Below are 27567 nucleotides of genomic sequence, written 5' to 3'. Positions count from 1 at the left end.
AGTGGCTCAAAGTGGTAGAGTGCCTAATAGCAAATGTGAAGCCCTGAGTTCAAACTCCAGTACTGCCAAAAGTAAATAAACAAACAAACAGAATACCTTTGTGTTCACTTTGGGTGACATATAGCAACATAACTCATGTTTCCTGGAACTGGATTGTTTTATCTAAGAATCTCCTGAATGTCCTGCTCTTCCTTTCTTCCCCTCTCCTAAGCCAGATGCCTAGGACAACAGTGGTAATTGAAGCCATTTATGACTAATCTCCTTTTTGACTGAGAGTAGGCTCTTCCCTCTTCTATTCCTTGACACATCCCTAGTAAGCCTCAACTTTCATATTATTAACCAGGGATTCTTGGTCCATGATGTAACTGCCCTGAAATGTCCATTGTCTTTAAAAGCAAGGTAAGTTCAGAGCTGTTTGTACCTTACTGAACACTGAGTTCCCATCTGCATAGCTTCTTCTCTGCAAACGGTGATGCTCTGCAGTGGGTGTCAGCCTCCGCATCTTCCATGTCACAAATTCTCAGGTTGTCCCAGACCACAAATCAGCAGAATGTTCTGTGATGGCTTGCTTATACAGTGGTCTCTCTGTCCCTGAAAAGTAGCGACAAAATCTAAATCTTCTCTCAAGCTCCCTGGCAAGGCCTATGCAGCCTTTCCTGGCATGGTCCTTTGTATTTGTGACTCACCTGCTCCTGACAGTGAGCTGGTCTTCCTTTTCTCTGATTCCTTCAGCAGCCTCTACAGAGAGTTAAAAATGTAAAGAAAGATGGATCTTGGTCCTGATCTTAGAACCTGTTCTAAGTGGGGTAATACATACATCCAGAGACTGAAATTTTCCTTTTTAGAACCACAAGAACCTAAAATTCAACTGTAGTATAAACTCTTAGGTGAGAGTCACAAGTCTTCCCGCTGCTCTCCAGTTATAATGTGACTTCTGTCTCTGAGGATTTTGAGTCTGCCACCTGGGTTGCAAGTAACAAAGCTTACTCAAAGGTCACATGGATAACACTAATCACCTTCACACAAGCCCTCAACTACTGCTGCGGTTGTCATGGTTCCTTGTTCACTAGGCTCTTGATGGGCAAAGAAGATGCCTCCCAATGGAGTTGCTGCTCCAGCAGTCCCTCTTACTTCCTAGCAGTATACATTTCCATTCTAGGTAGAATGACCTTCCTCTCCTTCTATCTTTTTGTGTTGGTACAAACCTTAGGACACATCTAGGTTTGCGAATGTAGGGTTATTTCCAGACCCCAGACACTACCAATGAAGATATCTCTCCTCTAGGAAGAAGTTCTCGTCTTTAAAATTATTTTTATTCGTACTTTTTAAAACTTTGGATCAGAAGAGACCTTTTAAAAATTACCTTTTTGTTCTCTTTCTTGATGTTTTCTGGAACTGGCAAAGAAATTAATCTCTTCAGAAATGGAGGCTGAATTCATCCTTCCTTTCTTCCTCCACTTTGTAAAACACTCTGTAAGAATCTTTCATACTTATTCCCATCACGTTTACTGTATTCACAGATTTGGCATGGGCTTGTAAGGATTTCTGCTCCCCATTTCTCCAGCACGATCATAGCCATTGTCTCAAGAGCAGGTGGTTCTAATTCTAGATTTGCCCTGTATAAGATCTCCCAGAATCCTCAATGGATCCCCCCACCAAGTGATTAGCATAGATTTATTCCACGGCAGTTAGGTGTAGGAAATGGCATGCTTCTCTAGCTAAATCAGTTTTAATTGGATCTTGAGTCTGCCACCTGGGTTGTAATAAATTTAATCTCAGATGCATTTGGAGGCTCCTAGCCTTCCTCAGGGTCATAAAAAAATTCTAAAGACTTAAGTGGTACCTGGTAAATAGGAAGAAGACTTCTAGTCCTCAGTTTGTAACAATCATCACAGAGTTGTTCATTGTCCGGGGTCACCTGGTCTATTTGAATATTCCACACCAAATACAGTATATCTCCCAGCTCTGAAGGTCATGGAACTAGGTTTTTAATCTCCTCCACCTGTACTACCACCTCTTGTGGGTCCTGCAAGGGAGCAGGGTTCAGGTTTCAGGCACGTCAAGAGAGGGAGCATTACTTGTTCAATCCTACTGCATCTGAGACATTCATTCTCCATTGGCTGGAGTCCATGGGCTAGCCTGTAGTTGATGCCTGAAGTGTTGGGTGTTGGTGGCCACCAGACCATTTGGAAAATGTTCATAGTTCTACTGAAAGGCTGGTCTTTTTTGCTGTTGTTCTCTCTCTCTCTCTCTCTCTCTCTCTCTCTGATGAGAAGTCTCCTCATCTGCAAAACAGACCACCTCTGAGGTCCTGAGTGTAGGAAGCCATGACTGTCAGCAGGACAAGATGGCAAAGGCATAGACTGAGATATATGGCAGTCCTACTTGGACTCAAGTAGGAGTTGTTGCATTTCCCCTCCTAAAACACTCAGCCACAGCTCCAATTCTTCATCAAAGGGCAAAAAGTAAGACAACTGGTATCCCTCGCCCTCCTCTTGCCTTATACTGTTTGTCACTGACACAGTCTCAACAGCATGGGAGAAGAGCAGCATTTGGGATTTTTTGTTTCATGTTCTTGTGTTTTCAGATGGGAGGACTGAATTAATCATACTCTAGCATTCATGGGGCATTGTCATCCTTATTCCACATGAAGCATTTTATTTAATCTCTTATATTCCATACCCAATTCCTATTAGCTCCAGGAAAGGCACCATTCTCATATGTTAATGTATGTCATTTTATGTGACTGTGTTCTTATAAAGTGTATATTGCTTTGGAAGATGGGTAAGTAGGCCGATAGATGTCGTGTTTTGCATTCAGTTTTCTCCTTTTTCACTAGGCTTTATGTTCTAAGGTCCATGCTGTGCTGTGTGTGTATCTAACCTGTTGCTCTGGCTGCTGCAGAGCATTTTGTTGCAAACCCCCATACTTTTCCATGCCTCATCCAGCCAAAATCTTGGTTCATGCCAATAAAGTTTGCATATTAGGCAATGGTGGAAAAGTTTATAGTGCTTCAATATGAGAGTTGACTAATAATTTTTAAAATAACTTGTTTTCTATTTTAGAAATAAATATATTGTGAGCTAATAAAATTTAGAAAACAAAGATTAGCACAAAGATGAAGGTGAAAACCAGTTGTAATCTTACAACCTAGAGAAAAACACTATGGATATTTTGGTGTCTTTAAGTTTGTCCATTTTCACAATGGGTATGATTTTTTCCTTTTCTTTTAGTTTTTTATTACAAAATTGGTATTTCTCTGTACATTACATTTTGTAACATGCTTTTTCACCTTTTAAATATTTCTCTGACATTTGAAAATGCTGTTAATTGGTCTTTTTTATACCATTTTAACAGCTGCTTATTATTCTGTTGCTACAACTGCATAATAGGAGGCAGTGTAGCTGGTTGGCTAACATAACCCTAGGGGATTCAAACTACGAAAAAAAACCCAGTTTGAATTTCAGGCTCCATCTTTCAGCTGGACCCATGACCTTTCTGAGCCCCAGTTTCATCATTTATAAAATGGGAATAATGATCATCATAGCTACCTCACTCATGATAATGAGTATTAAATTACATGGTAACATGTGAAGGATTTGACAAGTACCCAGCAACTCTAAGGTTTAGGATGCCAATTATTTGCTTAACCAAACTTCCAATATCTTACATCAAACTTACCCACTTTATTTAGAATTATACCTACACTTTAGTGAACATCATGGTAGCTGTGTCTTTGTTTATATTCATAATTATTTCTTCAGGATTTATTCTTGCAAGTAGAATTGACTGTTTCAAAAGGTATGAATCTGTAAGCCTTTCAGATAGGTGTCAAATAACAACATAAAAAGAACTGGATTCCTTTCTTCCTGAGCTGCCTTTAATGTGCCCTGCTCTGCCCAGCAGTACAGAAGGATAGCTGTTGGTTACCTTGGACACTGTTTCCCACCTAGCAAGAGAAAGAAAGCCAAGAATGCTTTCTTCCTTGGAACCATGGCACACTGAATCCATTTCTTTGACTTCTTTATGTGATGTGACCAAAGGACTCTGAATGCTGAAATGATTATAAAAGAGCTATTTGACAAAACTGAGACTGTGGTTAGCATGAAGTCATTCAGAAAGAGTAGGGGCTGAAACTGAAATTTGGTGACCCTAGGCTCCCACTCAGCACTCACTTGCTAAATATATCTCTCACCACCAGTACCAGCAGTACAGCACAGGAAATGTGGTCATAGGTCCTGGGAAGAGATACAATCCAGTCCACAGGGTTCAGGTGAAAGGTAAACACAGCTCTGGTGAGGGTTTGATAAGTGGAGAGTTGGGGAAAGCTGCTATTCTGACTGATCTGTAAATAGTAAGAGCTAGAAAAAGAGAGAGAAAGAGGCATCTTTAGGTTTAGCTTGAGCATTTTAAAGCTTGGCAGTTTAGTAATAGCCTACAGTTGACACAGCGAGTCAACTGCTTGTTGACACAGGGAGTGCCTGCTTTGTCCCAGGAATCACATTTAACCCTCATCCCTTTGATGGAGTCGCTCCACTCCTATTATCTCTATTTTATAGTGGCAGGCACTGAGGCTTAGAGGAATTGGGTAACTCCCATAGTCACAGAGCTAGTAAGTAGATCGTAAAATCAGTATCTAAACCTGGTCCTTGCAGGCTCCAAATTCTATTCCCTAAGTAAATAACAGCTAAGAAAGAATTAGAGCTAAGCAGGAACAAAATCATCCTTGCAGCGTGAGAGGCAGAGGAGCTGTTAAATATTTTAAAGGTAGCCTGGAAAATAGTTACCTAAAAGAAAATATTTGTCCAGATACATAAGGATCCAGGAGTGAGTAAACAGACCTTTTAAAGGAAAGGAATCCCAGGAGAACTTCTGGAAGGAGGTGAATCAAGATGAGCAAACTGGGCCTCTGAAAGGTCTGAGGACTGAGTACAAGGTCACCCAGCTAGTATGTTTTAGACTCAGGGCAAGAAGGGACCACCCTAAGGTCATAGGCAAGGCAAGGATGGACTGAAGGGGAGCGCCTGTACAAAGTTCTTCATGGAGGTACCAAAATGAAGCTCACATTTCCTGTATTTTCTTTAGGGTCTGCGATGAGCTAACCAAAGAGGAAAAGTATGAAACTGATGCATTTCTTGAAGAGTGCATCATTGATCCTTCACTCCGAGAACGTCTTTCCATTCTCTCCCGCACCTTTGAGAACCAGAGGAGGCTGGTTCAGGAAGACTGCATGCTCTACCTGAGTAACATTTTCACTATGGAGCCTCTGGTGAGCACATAAATAAAGTCTGACAATCTAGGAAACACAGTGGGAATCCAGGACTGTTTGTGTGAGAGTCCTCCCCTGCCCCTAGAACTGATGTAATGAGTTCTGAGAAGGTAGAGACTCCATGTAAAGGGCATCATCAACAGTAGAGACTGTGCATGGAGGTTGGTGGTGAGAATGTTCATAGGCCACACTTCCTCTGTACCTGTCACTGTGCCACATACTTCCTATGGATTGCCCAGTTTGTCTCATATGTGTATAAATACATGTATACACAACAACCGTACAAGACAGAACCCCAACTTTCAGAAAAGAAGTTAAAACTTAGAGAAATCCCACAGCTTGCTTAAGGCTGAACAGCCAGTGTCAGTAGTTAGGAATTCATCCCTGATTAGCCTGATTCAAGAGCAGGATTTCTCACCCTTGGCACCACTGATGTTTACAATTAGATAATTCTTTCCTGTACATTGTAGGATATTTAATAGCATCCTCTGCTTTTACCCAATAGATGCTAGTATGGCAGCCAAAACTATCTTCAGACACTGCCAAATATCCCCTGGTGAGCAAAATCACTTGGGTTCAGAACTGCTTTGTCCTTAATCTACTCAACAAATAGTTATTGACTACGTGGTCTGTGCCAAGCACTACATGTGTACTAGGCATTGGTGATCAAAACAGATACAGCTCTCGACCTCACATCCTATGTAGTGAGAGCTGCACCAGAATTGGAATGGGATCGGTCTGATTCCACAGACTAAACTCATATTCACCCTGTCCTACTGCCTCAAAATGAAAGTAGCCAGCAGCTTTTATAATTACGGTGGGCTGGGCACCGTGCTGTGAGCTTTCTGTGCATTACCTCCCACTTAGCAATAGGAGTTTAGAAAGATCATAGCTAGTTCTAACTGCTGAGCTATTACCATTGAAATCACTTGAAGAAAATAGAATACACGCAGACTCATTTTCCTTACATCTGCCCTTCTGGATTATTATTAAATGACACAACATGGAAAAAAGGGTCTGTTACTAAATAAATTTGAGAAACATAGGTTCAATGTTATTTGAAAGGTTTCTTTGCTGTAAAACTTTGGAAAGTCTTAAATATGCTAATATAGCATACTGTCAATCTCCAAAAGTATTTTCGCCTCTGAGACATCCTCTGGGATTGATGTTTTGTGGGACCCACGGTGGTCTTTGGAGAAGGCAGTGAGAGTAGTGTGCTAGTTCAGAGGCTCAGGCCATTATCACAGGCTAAGAAGTTAGAGACTTCCTCAAAGAACTTTGAACTGGGTCTTGCAGAACAGACAGGACTTTTGGAGAACAAAATTGCGGGTGTGCATGCAACAGTTCATTCAAGGCTCCACGAGTAGACCACTTTGCCTGCAGTCAGAGGCTCAAACAGGAAATAAGGTTGGAGATGCAGGTTGGTGCTGAATCTTCTGTCACCTCCATAGACTCTCCAGGGCTCAACTGAGCAAAGGAAGCTCCAGATATAATGGGTTAGACTAGCAAGAGGTTAAATCAAGATAAGGATTGAAAGTGAAAAGGTGTCAAGTGAAGAGATTTAAAAAACATTAGTAAGGAATTGCTAGAGCAAACAAGCAAGTGGCTAAGCTGAACTGAGCAAGAAAGAGCAGCCAGTCATGACAGTCTCAGACATGTGAAGTCCACACAATCTAAGATTATTCCCAGCCATAGTGGAAAGCCAGGCAGAACATTGCTCTTCCTGTTTCTCTTGCCCTCTGTGAATGGATGGCTCTGAGATCACAAATGTGGTCAGGGGAGTTGGCGGGGAGGCCCTGGGGTGTCCATTTCCAAGTCAGAAGTAGAAAGATAAAATTACCTTAGACTTTTTTCTCATGCCTCCTCCTATAACCCACAACACCATGATGGAAATGTGTATTAAAACATTGTCCACAGTGGCTGTGCTTATTTTTATTCCCATTCACATGTGTATATGTGTCGAACCGTAGACTTCAATACACTTTTGAACTCCAGTTAGGAATGGAATTGGGCATTCTTATGAGGAAGCATTGTTTCCCCATTAGAAAGAAAAACATTTTCTTTAAATAGTAATCCACAGAAATGGTACTTTAAAAAAAATAATAAATGAGACTAATTTGTTTATACTGTATAGAAAAAAATTTCCATAATAGGAATCTGTAAAATTAATTTATAGTATCAGTGGTCCTTATGGAATCTGTAATGATTTTTGTCTTTTCCATACACACTATTCAGTTTTTCTTCACCTAACAGTGTTTGTTAGCTGGTTCTTGACAATTTTGCAAACGAGAATGAAGCATAAAACTTTGCAGTGTCTTCTTCTAGTAATTCTGTTCAAAACATCAATTTCAGTGTTAGAAAATGGTGAAGTTTTAAATTTTAATTTATGTATATTAAATGTATGTATTAAGGGTTTCATGGTGATATTTCCATGCATGCATATGTGGTGCTTTGGTTATAGTCACCCTTCCAACTATCCTTTCTCACCCTACTCTATTACCTCCCTTCCCAGTCCCTTAACTTCCCTGATAGTCCTACCCGTATCAGGTCATATTAGTTTCTGGCTTCCACATGTAAGAGAAAACACACAATGCACATCTTTCTCCATCTGACTTATTTCACGTAATATGATGAACTCTAGTTCTATCCATTTGCCTGTGAATAACATTGTTTTGTTCTTTATGACTGAATAATACTCCATTATATTTAGATACCATATTTTCTTTTTTTAATTATTTATTTCTTCTTTAATGACTAGCATAATTCTTTACAATATAATTGACAAAAGTATGGTCTTGGTGGTCTCTGCCAAGAAGGCTCCATGATATCTAACTCATTGTCATGAAAAAGCACAATTTACAATCCCAATAAATGTTAGACAATATAAGCATGAAAAGTAACTTTTACAGGAGGAAAAATCACCATTTGTTGGATTGCACATTTTCATAGTGAATGCTGAGATGTGAACAACAAAAGAAAATTAGATCTAATCTGGGGTTATGTTGTGATTTTTACATTTAGCTTCTGAGCGAAGAGAAAAGCTAACATTTTTTACTATACAAGTTGTTGGAAATTTCTTAAGAATGTGAAGGATATGTACAGAAGTCTTGTTGAAAGAACATATATGTCAACAAGGCTAATAATAGCTGTGTGCTGGTGGGTTCACACCTATAATCCTAGCTAATGGAGAGGCAGAGATCAGGAAGATTGAAGATCAAAGCAATGCTGGGCAAAGAGTTCATGAGATCCTATCTTGAAAATACCTAGCACAGGAAAAGGCTGTTGGAGTTGCTCAAATGGTACAGTGCATGCCTAGGAACTCTGAGGCCCTGAGTTCAAATTCTGGTTCCACCATAAAAGAGTAAAAAGGTGTCTTCCTTATGGGTTCCAGGAACTTATGAAGGCTGAATGCCAAAAGTCCCACTGGTATCTTGTGTCCTGAAGTATAGAACTGTGGTGGGGAGGCTTAGTTTTGTTACAGCTGCCTCAGGCTACTTCCAACCTTCTCATTATACACTGCACACTATAATGTGTGCCAGAATGGAGCTCTTTCATGTTAAAAGAAAGGATAAGTGAAGGCTTTCCCTCACTGCTTCCAAACATAGCATTTCAGTGCAGTGTGGTATCTTTCAAGAATTTGCTGCTAATTGGAATGAGTGAAGACATCTCAACGTGGCTTATAGCTGTAAGAATTGTATCTGTGAATCATTTCATTTTTGTGAAGGTGAATGGAATGGGTACAGGCACCTTCACTATGTTAATATCTATAGATTTTCTCTGTAGTGTAAGGACATTCATGGTTTGATGGTACTGAAATGAGTGAAATTTTCCAAACTTGCTTTCCTATATATAGTTACTCTCTAATGTGAGTTCACTCATGTTTGTAAGGTCACTGGAAGTTAAAAGACTTTTGCACATTGCTTAGATCCATAGCATTTCTCTCCAGTATAAGTTCTTTCATGAAGACAAATTTTACTGGAATGCATGAAGGCTTTCCCACATTGCTTACATCCACAGGGTTTCTCTCCAGTGTGAGTTCTCTCAAGAAAATATACTTCATTATATTTAGATACCATACTTTTTAAATCCAGTTCATCCACTGATGGGCACCTAGGCTGATTCTGTAGCTTAGCTACTTGTGAATAGTGCCAAAATAAACTTGGCTATGCAGGTTTCTTTCATCTATGTTGACTTCAGCTTCTTTAGGTAAATACCCAGGAGTGGATAATCTAAGTCATATGACAGTCTTTCATATTTAGTCTTTAAGAAACCTCCATATTCTTTCCCATTTTTGTCTATACCAATTTACATTTCCATGAGGAATTATTTCTTAAAATTAAATCTCCATACACACTTAATGATCTTGATCAATTTATATAAATTTGGTTCTTATTCTTGAATGGGATATAATCTTGCCTTGTAAATTACTTTTGAAGAAATTTGGCAAAATTCCACGATTTCTCTAGCTTCTCAACACAATATATTTTTTACTGTTGAGATCTTGGCTTTTTGATGCAGGTAAATAAATGCTACAGTAGTCTCAGATGAGAGATTTGGGGAGGATTTATAGGAGAGAGCAGAAAAGGAGGAGAAGGATTCCAGCTGGGGAAAACAACAAAAGAAACCACTAGGTTCATGACAGGTTAAGTAACAATGGGCAGAAGAGCCTTTCTGGTTGGTAAGGAGAATAGAGGAAATCTGGGCTGCCAGATTTAGCCTACAGCCCATCATCTCCCACCATGCTTTTTGTGAGCCACTGGATCCAAGAGGTAGTAATGAGTGTTCTTTGCAAAAAAAAAAATGTATTTGTGGCTAAATACATTTGGGAAGAACTACTTCAAGAGAAGTTCATTTTCCAAGAGGCAGGGTACACATGTACCTTCAGATCTGAGCTGGAATGGTGTGGGGGTAGGGGGGATTATGATGTTTTGGTAGAAATTATTAAGTCAGAAGTCCTGATTTAACTTCTAGCTTTGCTAACAGCAAATGTGACCTTAAACTAGTCATCAGATCTCCCTTGGCTGAAGGTGCCTTGTGTACAAACCACAAGCATTAGGAGTAGGTTGCTTGTACCTTTTTTGACTCATAAAAGCTGATTCTTAAGTTTGAAGTCAGATTCTGATATTCTTAAGGCCAAGGAAGGCCTTATCCTCATCTGTGCCCAGTACCTAGCTTGGTGCTAATAAGTGGATGAGTAATGAACAAATGAACAAATATCAATCAACTAGTTTCTAGTGAGTTTGACCATAAACATGCTGAATTTGAGATGACTGTAGATGCCCACAGAGCTTTGAAAATACAGGACTAAAATTTGTGGAAAGGGATTCAGGACCAGAGGCAAGATTTGTGAGTATCCTGTGAAGGTCTTCATTGGAGCCATGAGAAACAGGACATTCTAAAAGAAGGGCAAAGAAGGAAAAGTGCATGAGGTAAAAGAGGATCTGGTCTCCAGCACCCACTTTTAGAAGATCTGGGAAGAGTAGGAAGGTGGGACTTCACAGAGAGGGCTCTAAAAGAGCTCTTTCTACTCCTATTGCGCCTGGTTCTGTACCTTTGTCTACTGAAGGTCTCTTCTGAATTTTGCTCCAAATGGCCCCAACTTAATTTCTGGCACTTGAATTATATATTGGTGATTAATTTTTTTCCTGTGGTGTGATGCCTTTTAACCAGCTTCTTGCTATGAGTTGAGTTCACAGTAGAAGCAAAGAAGATTAGAAAAAAAGAAGTGTTCCCAACTGATATAGTAATCAATCTCAGTTGTATCCTGCTCAAAAGATAAAATAAAATAAAATACAAGGTGGATGCAAAGGCTTAAAAACCACCTTAGTTTTTGATGGACTCTTTCACCCTCTTTGTCCATTGAGAAAGGGTATCACTTTCAATGAGGTGAACTTAAAAGAGAGACAAAAAAAAAACCTACTTTAGGGTCTGGAAAGAAATAAGAAATATATGCTTATTTTCCTAGACCTCTATCTATATCACTTCAATCTTTAAATGTTATCAGCTAAAACAAAAGGTTAGTATAGCTCTGGCTATATTCCCTACATATTGAGAATTTTATAGGGACATTGTTCTTGTTTTAGAGGCTCTTCCAACTTCAAGCAAGGAGATTCAAGATCAGGAGATCAATCCTGTCCCTAAATTACCAAGAGGTGGTAATGGGTTTGAATTTAAATCGCATTCCATTGATATTATCAGAGAGAACTAGTTTGACTCAGTGTTATAGGAGTGACAGACCAAAAACCATAGAACTGAGAATTCTTACTTAATCCCATCATCTATTTACCACTTGGCCCCAGGCAATTTCCACTGTCTTAGCAAATTTTTTTCTCATAGTACTCATCCTTGGAATGTGGCCACCAAGTCTGTTGCTTGAACCTTGAGGAGGTAGACTTGGGCATCTTGGGTACTGACATGGCCATAGAGCCCCAGGCCTGCTTGTTTCCACCACTTCCTTGTGATTTGGGCAGAGGGAAGTTGGAAGCTGCTCCACTCACACAGACCTGGGAGTTTGTCTTTTGAGACACCCAGAAGTGATCATTGGTGGCGACAGTAGGACATCAAGGACCCAGAGTGACCTCAGGACAGAGGGTTGGAAGGAATTTTTTTTCTTTTAATGCTACTTGGTAATATATTAATATTCTAAAAGTAACCAGGATTGTTGTGTAGTGATTATGGCATGTAGTGTGTTTCTACTATTTATATAAAGTTTCTCATATGTCAGTTCTTTTGATAATATCTTAGAATATTAATGTCATTAGCCTAAATTTTTCCATTTATTCCTTACCTAAGGAGAGCACTGAGTTCTACAAAATAGTGATCATTTGTCAAGCCACCTGCTTCCATATGGGTTTTTTCCCCTTTGGAAAGGAACTGCAAAATTGGGTCTATTATGCATGTTTTGTGCCTTCCGGAAAAGCAAGTAGAATTGACTACTTTCAGAAATATAATATTCTATTATGCTAGACAGGCCCTGGCTGTACAGAATTTTGACAGTCTCATTCTGTTATTTCCTCTGCTTGGTCTCTTGGGTACCCTGAAAGAGAGATTCAAAGACAAAAAACACAGTTCTGAAAATTGAGAGGCAAAAGAATATCACAAGGCAAAAAGAGAGAATTAAGCTTTTGCTTTCCATGGGCGTCTAGGAATCCTCTGAGAAATCACAGCACAGATGTGCTGGCCTTGTCTCTGAACTCTCCTTCTGCTGGCTCAGGTCACACTTTTAAGATGCAGCAATTTTCTGAATATTGAGTACTAGGTATTTTTCAAAAAGAAAGGTCTGAAAATTTAAAGGTATTTTCCCAAACTGACCCAGCTGACTTGCTGACATTGGTGAGTTTGGAAAACATCCCTGCTTCTTTTACCAAGTATCTTCATCCAAGAAAACTTCATCCTGTGCCCCTAGTGAAGATTAAGCTTCATTTAGCTGAGCCTTAAAAGGGGAGAGAAACTTGAGTTTCTTTATTACCATGTAAGTAATAGTAAACCATGCTTTGTTGTCATCCAAGCCTACAGGAAACGTGCTGGTCTAGCAATTCAGATGCCGAGAGCACAGCTCAAATTTAGTTTACTTTCCTTTTCCCCATTTGGCATAGTATATGAGCTCAGCAGAACCAGGTTGGGTGGAAGCCCAGATGGCTACCAAAGAAGAAACATGCAGCTTTTTCCTGCAGAGCCCTGCCACTTCTTATACCATTAGCCATGAGTCACCTTGCGAACATGTGGGCGCTGACTCCTTGGAAATGGATACCAAGTAGGAGAAAGGAGGACAAGGATCTGCCCTGAGCAAACTGTCCTTGACAAGTCACAGCTCCCCTGTCAGTGCAGTTTTCCCATTCTTCAGCCTCTGTTCTTTAGGATTGTCCTTTGAGGACTTTGTGCTCAGCCCTACTTTTTGCAATTGTGCCAAAACATTCACTATTGTATTGGAGAACCAGTGTAGGTGGAAGGAGGGCCTAGAGAAATCTTAGAAACAGCAAGGTTCCTCATGGCTCATTAAATCAGTTAACACCCTTTCTTGATGGAAAAGACCCAATTCTATTCTCCCCAGAGAAAGGCCTGGACATCACCCACAGCTACCTCTGCTCTATAAAGCCCCAGAGGAATTTTCATTCTTAGTTGGAGGTGAGATCAAGACAGATTGCGCCTTTTGTGAAGCTTCCTCTGACAGATGACCAAATATCAGTGCCCCCGGTAGAAATTTTTGTGGTTATTATGTTCAGAATCATAAGTTTACTTGATTCACAGTTTCTTGTCCCAGCAGACATAATGAAGTGGAAAAACCTCTGCCTGTCATGTGCCGATTTGACTGTTTCTCTCAATGATAACTAGGGTACTTCACTCTTCATTTTCTAGACTTCCATTTATTTTTCCATTTTTCTTTGAGACAATGGTATATTCCCCAAGTGATGGTAAAGAGAGCCATAGTTTCTCTTATTGATCTGGAGCAGTTGTAAGTAGAAAAACAGATTACAGCTTATTAATGATTCTTTTTATTATTGTTATGCCTTGAGAGAAATTTGACTTTGAGAGCATATTTTTCTCTTCTCAAGACCAATTCTTTTCTATTTATTTATTTACTTGCTTACTTATTTATTTGTTTTTAAATGAGATCTGACTATATTGCCCAGGCTGGTCTTGAACTCATGGGTTCAAGTGATCCACCTGCCTCAGCTTCCTGAGAAAAATTCTTTATGTTGATAGTTCTCCAGTAGCTTTAAGAGAAATGATAAGACAGATAAAAATGTTTATGTAGTCAAGCTTATCTGCACTTGGGTGAAGCATGACTGACTTCATGACATGTTGTTATAGCTGCTCTTGACATCATTATTCCCCTATTCTGCTCTGAACTGACGAGGCCCTGACTTTTGCCCAACCAGGCCAGCTTAAAAAAGATCTACCAGTGCATTTCTCAGGAGCTGTAACATACTAATGTGGACTGTGTTATCCAAAAGAACCTCCCGTGAGTCACCTTCCATAGGTACCTGAACATATGCACACACAGGGTGTCACACTATGTTCACCAGACAGGAACACCATGTCATGCTGGTGAAAACTAAACTTGCATATCAATTGTAGTGATTTTAAACTTCTTCTGGCCTTTTTCATGATGTTGTGAGAAAGGTGAAGCCTGACCTATTGCTATAATTGTAGTGGGATGGGGAAGTTGGGGGAAAGAATTACTATAAAATCTGAGCTCTGTCTTTTGGTTTTAACTTCTTTTTTGCCTGTATTTTCTGATCTTTAAAATAGAGATAATACTACTTCATGAGGTTGTATAATATTGAACTAGGTAACATATATAAGCATTTAACACCATAGTAATAAACATAAGCTATCAATAAATGCTTGCAAACTTATGATTTGGAGCTAGGCAACACTCTAGTCTTGTCAGATTTAAGAGTATGATTGGAGATTATAACATTTGAATGAGAAAATATTTGGATCCTTCTTATAAATGTAAGTTGGGAATTAAAATGCAACTATCTTATTTAATAAATGTAGGAATTGAGTCAAACTGTAAACTTTAAGTCATATTTCTGTCCAGATAAATCCAAACAAATGAAATACATATGTAACTCTGTTCTTGCACTTTGAGTGTTGATTTGGCAAGATTTTCAGGAAATAATCCTCCAAGGAAGAAAGAAAGAAAAGAAGGAAGGGAAAGGAGGGAGGAAAGAAGGAAAAAAAGAAAGAGGTAAAGGAGGGAGGGAACAAGGGAAGGAAGGAAGGAGGGAAAGGAGGAAAGGACGGAGGGAGTGATATGAGTAATAGAAAGAGGGAAGGAAGGTGATTTTTTTAAAGGGTTTCTTTTTGTTTAAGAATTTTCGAGGGAGTTTTTTTTAAGTCCCTTCAATCATTGTGTATATATATATATATATATATATATAGAGAGAGAGAGAGAGAGAGAGAGAGAGAGAGCCCTTTTAAAGGATAGTTTTGTCATGATTGTATTTATCACCTTTCATGAACCAGTGGTTGTATGTTCATAGAAAGTTTTCAGAAATCTCGACAATGACTATCAAGTCACTTGGTTGGTTGTTTGCTCACTTTTGGAAGAAAACATGTAGTTCCAAGTCCAAAGATATTTAATATTTGGGAATAATAATATGGGAACTAATTTTAGTCCTAAAAATTCAAAAGTAGATTCCTTCTAGTAGGTCACTTGGTTGATAAGTGAAGCACAATTACTTTACTCATTACATATCTGAAAGAAAAACAAAGGACTAAGGCTAAGAAGTCCGATAATTACAACTTAACTGAAGGTCACTTTGACAATTATTTTTGACATCAAGGTGATAATGACAGATTAAATCCTCTCCATATAGATTCTCATTTGGAGCAGAAAAATGGGCAGTGAAGGGAGAAGAGGTCATATATAGAAGGAAAACAGAACAGCAGGTGTTCTGAGTGATGAGGCAGATGTTGGAGGACTGGGAAGTAGGGATATTGATGTTGGAGCCAGTAGGGAATTTTCTGAATGTTTTGATTTTCAGAAACTTTAGAACTGAGCAATAAAGAAAGAAAAATTCTTTTCAGAAACATAAATGACATCGAAGTTAATTTCAGCAGAGTTGGAGAAGTAATATAAAATGTTCCAAAGACACAGAAGTAATAGTGGAGGCATTTTAGGGTTATTGCCTGCTTCTAGGGTTTGTTTTTCTCTCACTGGCTAGAAAATGCTATGAGGTTTTTTTAAGTTGAGTTTTTGCTGTAAAGAAGTAGAAGTTTAACTTTTATTTGAATCACAACTGAAATGCAGATATGTCCTTCTGCATGTTCCTTACTTCTTCAAATGACCTCACACTCTGGGACAGGATACTGAATGGCCATGCTTCTGTTTTTACAGATACACACAGCCCTCTTAATACACATTACCTGCTCCAGCCTAGGAAAGGGCTTTAGAATAATATTTGTCCATGAATTATCTCCCAGGCTCAGAAAAAAACTACAAGTTACTAGTGGATGTTACAAACTCAATAAAACAGCTGCAGCTCTGAATAAGAAAGCCCTGAGCTCACAGTCACACTCATTCAGTCTGAGTCCTGTGGACTTGGATTTCATTGTGTTGGTCTTCCCTCGATAAGCAGGGCTTCTCACCACCACACCCCCCACCACGAACCTCTGAATCAGAGGATTCTCTGGTCCATCCCATGTGAACATCTGTGCTTCCTTCTCTGGGGAGTCAGGTTGCCTTTCTAAAGTGTGTCTTATTTCCCAGTCTGCTAGTTCTGCTAAGTAGACTCCTTTGATAATGTCATGTCCAAGAGTGCTTTCTGGAATAGAACTCCCATGTATTGCATCCTTGTGCATAGACCCTGGACTCTCTTGCTCAAATAGTGCCTTGAAAATGGTCTGGCCACCTTAAACCTTAAGACCCTTGACTTGCTTATAAGTACTGAGCCAGTCTGATTTCCAGTGTGTCCTTTTGGGTGCCACTTCCTGCTATTCTGGTGAAGCTTTTGTAGCATGGGTTTCTCCGGGAATCCTCTTGATTAATCAGTTTGTGGAAGAGCAGGTTAGCTGCATCCAGTCTATACACCTAAACAGAGAAAAGTCTGAACACTCCAGGTGTACATTGTGTCATGGTTTAGGAAAAAGCCCAGATCTTCAGTAGTTTTGAGATGGAATACTCACTGATATGCCACTGGTTGACTACTGCTGTGGATGGATGAGCCAGTCATCTGTTTGGCCTCTCCATATCACTAAAACGGCACCAGTCAAAAGAGTTCAGGTATTTGCCATTTATCTGAAGGGAACAGGTACTTGTTTCAAGGTTTAGAAAAGCCTAAGTATATGAAAATGCTTCTCTATTCTCTCCATAATCTCAAAGCTCTCTTTCATTTCTAAAACTGTGTGACCTTGAGGGTTCCAGATGGAAAAATGACAGAAAGAGGTTGGAGAAAATGAATAGGTGTCTACTAATAACTACATAGGGTACAAACTGAGTAGATAGAGCTAATTCAGCAGATATTTAATAAGCACCCACTAAGAGCCCCTTCTGGGTTAGGTGCTGGAGATACGAATGCCTGCCCTCATAGAGCCTTTATTCTCTCAGGCTGATCAGGGGATGTGAGAGCCCCCAGAACCCATATGTCCTTCACGATCCCCACTCCTACTTCTTGGAGCCTCATTCTGAAAAAGGAAGGATGCTGCCTGAGAAATACACTGATCAGAATGATTGCTCTCATCAGTAAACCCAACTTGGCTCTAATTTTCTGTTTCCCACTCTTGTTTGATGTCTGCCTTTTAAACCATTTCATTCTCTTCTCAATTCTTTATTCCAGAAGTATGTCATTTCTAGCCAGACTCCATCAAGTATGCATTGGGGACTATCTGCAACTGGAGCCTAATTCTTTATCTGCTTGTCTTGCCTTGGTTTTCTATTTAACTGCTGAGACTGTTCAATAGAACAGTTTTTGGATGTGTTTAGCACTTAAACTCATTTGGCTATATTTACCAAAAAAAAAAAAAAACAGAAAAGCACACACATGTTCTCCCCTTTTTCAATGCTTTCATCTCAGTACTTCTAAGTGTCATAAAAGAAACAAATCATAGTAAGTAAATATTTAGGAAGCTCTTAACTGTGTGCTCAAAGCAGGTGGCTGCCTGCTTTGTCAGGCCTTAGGAAACCCTTGGAGGCAGGTACTCTTAGCAACCCCTTTTTCTTTAGAAGTTAGTAAAGTGGCCCCAAGTTATATGATTAGTACAAAAATTTTTAAGCAAATTATGTGTAACAGGGATATTCTGGTATGTGATATGTTGCACTATGGGTTCAAAACTTGGTTTCCTCACTGTGACTTTTGAGTGATGTGAATTAAAGCGAGAACTATTGCAATGGACCAGAAGCATTGTAAGCTGGCCATTGTTCTGCCTGAGGCCACTCCTGTTTTCATAGAATGAAGGTGTTTCTTTCCTTTTGCTTTCACCTTAAAGTTAGGAAGGTGATGCCTCCAGCAAGGAAGTCAGATCCTTCTTTCTCCATGGCCCCTGTGGGCTTTATTTTTTCAGGCACAGCACTTGTCATATATGTTTGCATTCATGTTTATCATCTCACTCCAGCATGAGCGCCCTGCAGTCCCTGCCCATGTTCTGCTTCTCTGAAGCCCTGGGGTTAGGCAGGAGCAGACAGCGAATGTTCACTGAATACAGACACTCTGAAATGCCCTAGTCATCCTAGTTCTATTTGTAACTCATTAAATATTCCTAAATTAACTGAAATAATCTTTGAAGCTTACACCACCATATAAGTTAACACACAGTATAAGTCCATTATCTTCTGAGTAAAATAGTGCTTTCTTGTATTTGTTGTAAAAATGTTTCCTTCAAATTTCCTGGACTCAAACTCTTGTATGCTCTTAGTGGGAATATAAATTTGGTACAGCCATTATAGAAAACAGGATGGAGGTCCTCAAAAAATTAAAAACAGGACGATTGTATGGTCCAGTAATTCTTTTTCTGGGTATAGACCCAAAAGAAATAAAACCAGTACCTCAAAGAGCTATGTGCTTCCCATGTTTATTGTAGTATCATTCAAACAGTCAGGTTATGGAAACAACCTAAGTACCCATGCACAGATGAGTGAATAAAAAATTGTGATATGTATGCACAATGGAATATTCTTTAGCCTTTAAAAAAGCAGATCCTGACATTTGCAACTTCATGGATGAACCTGGAGGACATGAGTGAATTAAGTTTGACACAGAAAGATAAATATCACACTGTATGATCTCACTTATGTGTGGAATATAAAAAAATAGAAGCAGAGAGTAGAATGGTGGTTACCAGAGGTCAGGAGTATGGGAAATGGGAAGAAACTGTTCAAGGGTGCAAGCCTACAAGTATGAGATTAATAAGTTATAAAGTCCTGATGTATAGTATAGTGGCTATTTATTAATAACGCATTATCTGTTGGAAATTTGGTAAGAGAGTAGATGAAATACTTTCACCACACACACAAAGGTAACTATGCAAGGAGATGAATATGCTAATTTGCTTGACTATAGTAATCATTTCACTATCCACATGTGTATCAAAACATCATGTCCTTCCCCTTGAATATTGATAATTTTATTTTAAAAATCATGGAATTATGCCATAATTTAAAAGCAGTGTCTTCCTTTCATCACCTTGTTTTTTAATGATTAATTCATGTTTTTCAGGAAGGTGATGTGTGGCCCAACACCTCAGCTGAAATCATTGTGTACTTCAACCCCCTAGAGGCCAAGACCTACCAACAGACTGTTTTCTGTGACATTTCAGGTAGAGACTTCCTCTGTGTGGCAAAGTCAGGTTATCAGAGCAGAAAATATGTATCTGAGTGTGTGTGTGTGTGTGTGTGTGTGTGTGTGTGTGTGAACACACATGTCTGCATGTGCACACACATTTGCATGCATTCAGGATTGGGCACTGCACAATATCAATGGAAGAATGTTGCAGTCAAGCTATATGCTCACTTCTTTCTAGAACAGATAAAACTTTAAAGTGCCTTGCAATTGTGATAGTGGGAGAGGGGAATAGGAAAGTCACAAATCTGTGTTTCCCCTTGATATTTAGAGCAGTAAGATTGTTACTTGTGACAAATTCTCACAGTGTTTTTGTTGTTGTTGTTGTTGTTTTTGCTCCTTTTATCGCACCTGGATACTATTTTTTTCTTTTTAAGTTTTTATCAAAATAATGCATGCCAAGTTGAGTGAGAAGGCAGCATGGCAGGGGCTAGAAGCCACAGAGAGAATATATAAGTACACTGGCAACCTGATGGCACCATGAAATTGGAAGAATTAAGCAAAAAACTTATTATATTGAGGATGGTGGGAGCTGGTATTTTCACTCTTGGAGGACGGAGATGCAAATATAGGAAGGAGGAAAGCTAAGATAAATCTTTTGATATTGGAATGAGATTGAGTTATCAGTATCATCTCATGGTTATTGATATGTTTAAACAGATATATAAATAAATGTATATGCAAGTGTATGTATGCAAATGTACATACACACATGTGTCTCCTAGCTACGGTCATTGAGAGGTTCTGAAAGCTTTAAGACTCTATTAGCAATGTGCACACCAGCCACCCAAAGCTTGGTTTCAAAGTACCATCTCCACTGAAAGGAGCTGGTTGATTCCAGGACTGAGGCAAGGAGAGAACAGGGAGAGCCTAGAACATCCTCTGGTGCCAACTGAAAGAAGTGCTCAAAGAATGATGGAAACATGTCACAATGACACAGAGGCCAATGAAGCGACTCCCCTGACTAGCAAGTTGAGAATCAAATAATGCTACTAATAGATTACAGTTTATAGAATAAACAGAAATCTCTAAATCCACTCAATTAAAATGTAGCATTTGGCAATCATCACAGTAATAACCAATTCAGGTAAAAAAGTATCAGTGGATCTTAAAGTAAAGGTGGGTGAAGAGGGTATGGAAAGGGTTTTATATATTCTCAAAATATCTTCCCTATTTTTGTCATTTGTTAAGTGAAGAAAACATACTTTACAGTAAATAATCCAGGTAGATATTATCTTGGTCAATACAAGCAGTGATAGAACAGATCAACCTCTCAGACTACCCCACTAGGCTTCAGTGAGAACAAAGCATCTCATCTATGCTGTTAGGAACAAACTACCTACCCTGGGTCAACCCAAGAGAAAATATCAGGCAAACTAAATAGAAGAACAAAATGAAACGTCCAGCCTGTAATCTTCACAAATATCAAAGTCACGAAAGTCAAGAAAGGATGAAGAATTGTTCCAGGCTGAAGGAGGCCCGGGAGAGTGATAACAGGGCACAACGTGTGGTCCTGGATTGGATCTGTTGCCTCACAGGACATTATTGGACAAGGGATATAAGGAAGTTCTGTGTACCTCTGAAAATGTCTGTATTTTAAAAATTCTTCCAAATTTTTTAAAATGTCAATGCCAATAAATAAGTAAATACTAAAATAGCAAAATTGTAAAGCTAAGTAGTAGTCTGTTTTTCTAGTACTACTTCCAACAAGAAGCACTTTTAATTCTTTCTTGTGTTGGAAAGTTCCCTTGCTTACTCTATGTTATGTTCTATTTGTTGATTTATTAATTTCAAACATTTCTTTTTCATTCCCAATATGAAAGATGAAGATTTATTTCCCTTATATCTGCTTTTCCTATTCCTGAGTTTATTGAGATATAATTTACATGCAGTAAAAAAATCACCCTTTTTTGGAATACAGTTCTGTGAATTTAAATAAAGCAGAATATTCACATAACCACCAGCAGCCAAAACAAGATATAGAAAATCTCCTTTGCTCCATAAAGTTCCCTCGTGCCCTTTTACAGGCAACCCTATCCTCCCACCTCACCCCTAGCAATGGAAACATTTTCATTATATATCTTATTTTATTAGTTTTATTTATAACCTTAAATAATATATTTAAACCTGAGGTTTTTGTTCCCTAAACTTTATAATACTTCTTGACATGTAAGGATATTGATACCACTAAACTTCCCACCACCATACCACAACCCTTTTCTCCCTATCTTCTATGACTTGTTCCACTTTCACAAGATAATATATTGATAGCCAAAGTTAAGTCTTCTGTTTCCTCTGCATAAATATATATTCACTATGAAGGGTCAAGTACTCTAGGGTTGCATCGTATCCTCAGTTGACCCACTGTTCTCTTAGTCATTCAAAGAATGTCCCTAAGGTCTGCACCAAGTAGATTCTCTTCCTTCATAGCCCATTGGTTACTCATAACAGCACTTCATTTTAGTTTACTTCATAGTTGACTTGACTCCTGTACAGCTTTTTGGGTTTCTGTCCCTCTGGTTTCTAATTCCTTCTTTTTTTTTTACTCCTATCTAATTTAGAATATATTCTCCTTTTCTCTTTGAAGACATTTTCTCAGAGCCTCCCAGTTTCTTACACTAATTCAGATTCATCACCTCCTGAAGAGTTGTTTATCTGGAATTTATTTACTTATTTATTTATTTATTTATTTTTAAGTTAACTTTGATAGTTCATATCTTTTTTTATTTTTTTTATTCATATGTGCATACAATATTTGGGTTATTTCTCCCCCCTTCCCCCACCCTTCCCTTATCCCCCCCACCCCATCCTTCTCCCTCCCACCCCCTCGATACCCGGCAGAAACTATTTTATAGTTTCTATAAACTATAAAACTATTTTATAGTCTATAGTTTTCCTTATAGAGGTTTTTCACATCCTTTGTTAGGTTTACACCTAGGTATTTGATTTTTTTAAGGCTATTGTAAATGGACTTGTTTTCATATATTCTTTCTCAGTTTGTTCCTTATTAGTGTATAGAAATGCTAATGATTTTCCTATGTTGGTTTTATATCCTGCTACCTTGCTATAGCTATTGATGGTGTCTAGGAACTTTTGAGTGGAGTTTTTTGGGTCTTTAAGGTATAGGATCATGTCATCTACAAATAGGGATATTTTGACAGTTTCTTTACATATTTGTATTCCTTTTATTCCTTCTTCTTGCCTAATTGCTCTGGCTAGGAATTCCAGTACTATGTTGAATAGGAGTGGAGATAGTGGGCATCCTTGTCTCGTTCTTGATTTTAGAGGGAATGGTTTCAGTTTTTCTCTGTTAAGTATAATGCTGGCTGTAGGTTTGTCATATATAGCTTTTATAATATTGAGGTACTTTCCTTCATTCCTAGTTTTCTTAGAGCTTTTATCATGAAATAGTGTTGGGTCTTATCAAAGGCTTTTTCTGCATCTATTGAGATGATAAAGTGGTTTTTGTCTTTGCTTCTGTTAATGTGGTTTATTACATTTATTGATTTTCATATGTTGAACCACCCCTGTATTCCTGGGATGAAGCCTACTTGGTTGTGGTGAATAATCTTTTTGATGTGTTGTTGAATTTGGTTTGCCATTATTTTACTGAGGATTTTTGCATCAATGTTCATTAAGGAGATTGGCCTATAATTCTCTTTTTTGGAGGTGTCTTTGCCTGGTTTTGGGATAAGTATAATACTGGCTTCATAAAATGTGTTAGGCAGTTTTTCTTCCCTTTCTATTTCATGGAACACTTTAAGGAGGGTTGGTGTCAGTTCTTCTTTAAAGGTCTGATAGAATTCAGCAGAGAATCCATCAGGTCCTGGACTTTTCTTTTTGGGGAGACTCTTGATTGCTGCTTCAATTTCATTTTGTGTTATAGATCTATTCAGGTGATTAATATCCTCTTGGTTCAGTTTTGGATGATCATATGTATCTAGAAATCTGCCCATTTCTTTAAGATTTTTGAATTTATTTGAATATAGGTTCTCAAAGTAGTCTCTGATGATTTCCTGGACTACAATGGTATTTATTGCTATCTCCTCTTTTGCATTCCTGATTCTACTAATTTGGGTATTTTCTCTCCTCATTGTAGTCAGGTTTGCCAGGGGTCTGTCGATCTTGTTTATTTTTTCAAAGAACCAACTTTTTGTTTCATTAATTCTTTGTATGGTTTTTTTGGATTCTATTTCATTGATTTCAGCTCTTATTTTTATTTATTTCTCTCCTTCTATTTGTTTTGGGATTTGCTTGTTCTTGTTTTTCTAAAGTTTGAGATGTATCATTAGGTCATTGATTTGGGATCTTTCAGTCTTTTTAATATACGTATTCATGGCTATAAACTTTCCTCTCAGGACTGTCTTTGCTGTGTCCCATAGGTTCTGGTAGGTTGTGTTTTCATTTTCATTGACTTCCAGGAACTTTTTAATTTCCTCTTTTATTTCATCAATGACCCATTGTTCATTAAGCAATGAGTTATTCAGTTTCCAGCTGTTTGCATGTGTTTTGTCTTTACTTTTGTTGTTGAGTCCTAGTTTTATTGCATTGTGATCAGATAGAATGCATGGTATAATTTCTATTTTCTTATATTTGCTGAGGCTTGCTTTGTGACCTAGGATATGATCTATTTTGAAGAAGGTTCCATGGGCTGCTGAGAAGAATGTATATTGTGTAGAAGTTGGATGAAATGTTCTGTAGACATCAAGTAGGTCCATTTGATCTATTGTATATTTTAGATCTAGGATTTCTTTATTGATTTTTTTGTTTGGATGACCTATCTATTGATGATAATGGGGTGTTAACGTCTCCCATAACCACTGTGTTGGAGTTAATATATGCTTTTAGTTCCTTCAGGGTATTTTTGATGAAATTGGGTGTGTTGACATTGGGTGCATATAGATTGATAATTGTTATTTTCTTTTGGTCTATTTCCCCTTTTATTAGTATGGAATGTCCTTCTTTATCTCATTTGATCAATGTAGGTTTGAAGTCTACTTTGTCAGAGATAAGTATTGCTACTCCTGCCTGTTTTGGGGGGCCACTGGCTTGGTAAATCTTCTTCCAGACTTTCATCCTAAGCCTATGCTTATTTCTATTGGTGAGATGGGTCTCCTGTAAGCAACAAATTGTTGGATCTTCCTTTTTAATCCATTTTGTCAAATGGTGCCTTTTGATGGAGGAATTAAGTCCATTAACATTAAGTGTTAGTACTGATAGGTATGTGGTGATTCCTGTCATTTAGTTGTCTTAGTTGTTTGAAGGTTTGATTGGTGTACCTAAGTTGAGGTTACTCTCTACTTTCTTGCTGTTTCTTTTCCTGTGGTTTGATGCTTCCTGCCCTTTCATGGTTATGTTGGGTTTCACTTTCTGTGTGCAGAATCCCTTGAAGAATCTTTTGTAGTGGTGGCTTTGTGGTCACATATTGTGTTAGTTTCTGCTTATCATGGAAGACTTTTATTGCTCCATCTATTTTGAATGATAGTTTTGCTGGGTAGAGTATCCTGGGGGTGAAGTTATTTTCATTCAGTGCCCAGAAGATCTCAACCCACGCTCTTCTTGCTTTTAATGTTTCTGTTGAGAAGTCTGCTGTGATTTTGATGGGTTTACCTTTGTATGTTACTTGTTTTTTCTCTCTTGCAGCCTTCAATATTCTTTCCTTAGTTTCTGAACTTGTTGTTTTAATGATGATATGCCGTGGGGTAGTTCTATTTTGATCTGGTCTGTTTGGTGTTCTGGAGGCCTCTAGCATCTGTATGGGAATAGATTTCTCTAGATTTGGGAAATTTTCTGTTATTATTTTGTTGAATATATTATGCATTCCCTTTACTTGCACCTCTTCTCCTTCTTCAATGCCCATGATTCTCAGGTTTGGTCTTTTGATGGAGTCGGTGAGTTCTTGCATTTTCTTCTCACAGGTCTTGAGTTGTTTAACTAATAGTTCTTTGGTTTTTCCTTTAATTACCATTTCATTTTCGAGTTCTGAGATTCTGTCTTCTGTTTGTTCTATTCTGCTGGATTGGTCTTCTGTTTTGTTTTGCAATTCTGTTTTGTTCTTTTTTCTGAGGTTTTCCATATCCTGGGTCTTGTCCTCTTTAATGTTGTCTATTTTTGTCCTGAGTTCATTTATCTCTTTATTACTTGTGTTCTTTGTTTCATTTTGATGCTTATACAGTGCTTCTATGGTTTCTTTTATTTCTTCCTGTGCTTTTTCAAATTCTCTATTTTTGTTGTCTTGGAATTTCTTGAGTGTCTCCTGTACATTTTGGTTGACCATATCCAGTATCATCTCTATAGAATTCTCATTGAGTACCTGTAGTATGTCTTCTTTTAAATTATTCTTGTGGGCTTCATTGGGTTCTTTGGCATAGTTTATCTTTATTTTGTTGGAGTCTGGATCTGAATATCTGTTTTCTTCATTTCCCTCTGGTTCCTGTACTAATTTTTTGCTGTGGGGAAACTGGTTTCCCTGTTTTTTCTGTCTTCCTGTCATTGCCCTTGGTGTTGTTATTGTCCCTGTACTGTGTGCAATGAAGTATTTTCTAGCTTGTAATAATAACAATGGTGATATTTAGAATGAAAGGGTGAGAGGAGATGGAAAGTAAAGAAGTTAAAGAAAAAGGGAAAAACAAACAAGTAGAAACAAACAAACAAACAAAAAAGTTTCAAGGATATAAACAGGGAGAGATAGTGTACTAGTCAACAGTAAGCTGAACAGCCATTAGAGAGACAAAGAGAGGATTGAAAATAAAAAATAAAAAAATAATAAAAATAAAAATAAATAAATAAATGAAAAAAAAATCTCCAAGTTCAAATTCAATAAAGTTTCAGTCTTAATAATTTTGGTGTTCATTCCTCAGCCTCCAATCCTGGATATGGTTTCTCAGAAGTAGTTCTGTCATTGTCTCATCAAAGGGGAAAAAAACTAAAAAGAAAACAAAACAAAAAACCCACAAAGTGTCCCAAGTTCAAATGCAATACAGTTTCAGTAAGTTTTTCAGCATGCAGGTGTAGTTCGGTTGTTGTCTCATCAAAGGTAGGGAGAGAGAAAAAAAAAGTCTGGAGACAGGTCTGTGAATGGTATCTGAGGCTGTGGCTTGCCTGCCCACTGCTGTCAGCCTGCTGTTGCTGGAGGCGTTATTTATGCAGATCTCAGGAGTGAGCTTAACACTCACCTGGCCCCGCAGGCTTTGTTTACTCAGTTCTTCTGGGCGCAGCCACTGCTACAAGCTTTCCCCTTTCCAAGCACACTGGGGGAGGTGACACTGCACCCACTTTCTCAGGCCTGCATGTTTATTTATAGCCCACTTGGGAAGTGGGTGTTCCCCCTTCTCCTGTGGAGTTTTCCTCCCACCACCGCTTTTACAAGCTTTCCCACTCCTGGTTGCTGGGCATGTGTCACCACTTCTGCCTTCTCCAGCCAGCTTGTGAGGGATTTCCCCTCCCCTACTCTTTGTGCTCAGGGCACCCCGCCTCCTTTGCTACGTGTCTTTTTGTTGTTATTGCTTATTATTCAGTTATTTTTCTTTTTTCCCTGGGTGGGGGTCAGTGTCCAGGGGGCTATGCTGATCTATCCCAGGGTTGTCTGTGGGAGTACCGCATGCCACTTAGCTCACCTTGTGGTCTGTGTCTTCCCAAGCCGTCTGGGTGCTGGTGTCTGGTGGTGGCACGGGAGTGCTCCTGCTTTCTCCATTTAACATGGAGTGGGGATGCTATGCGCAGGCTGGGGGTGTGGAGGAGTCAAAGTTTTGCCTCTTCTTGGTGGTTTTTCCTGTAAAGTGTATCTCCAGCATCTCTCCAAGATTTTACTTTAGGAGGCACGCTTTCTGCTTCCTCCCTCTAGCCGCCATCTTGAAATCCCTATCTGGAATTTTAAAAACTTATTTCCATTGTGCTCTATCACATCTTCTCCCTCTCACTCTGCTGAAGGACTTCCTCAGAATGTGTGTGTCAAAGTGGAAACTTTGATCCTTGAATGCCTAAAACTGTCTCCTTCTGCCCTCATATTTGCTT

At 38.7% G+C, this 27567-nt stretch overlaps 1 protein-coding gene across 1 annotated transcript in view; it reads left to right on the top strand.

Annotated features, from left to right (window-relative positions):
- Positions 1 to 27567, top strand: part of Hydin (HYDIN axonemal central pair apparatus protein) — a 397410-nt gene that overhangs the window by 94534 nt on the left and 275309 nt on the right. The window contains exons 9-10 of the mRNA XM_074055707.1: positions 5086 to 5269; positions 19432 to 19531. Of these exons, the coding sequence (XP_073911808.1) occupies positions 5086 to 5269; positions 19432 to 19531 (284 nt within the window). The remainder of the gene's footprint in view (positions 1 to 5085; positions 5270 to 19431; positions 19532 to 27567) is intronic.

The sequence above is a fragment of the Castor canadensis genome, chromosome 15, assembly GCF_047511655.1.
Source record: "Castor canadensis chromosome 15, mCasCan1.hap1v2, whole genome shotgun sequence".
Lineage (NCBI taxonomy): Eukaryota > Metazoa > Chordata > Mammalia > Rodentia > Castoridae > Castor > Castor canadensis.
Note: the sequence above shows the minus strand (reverse complement) of the source record. Positions and strands in the feature narration are given on the sequence as shown.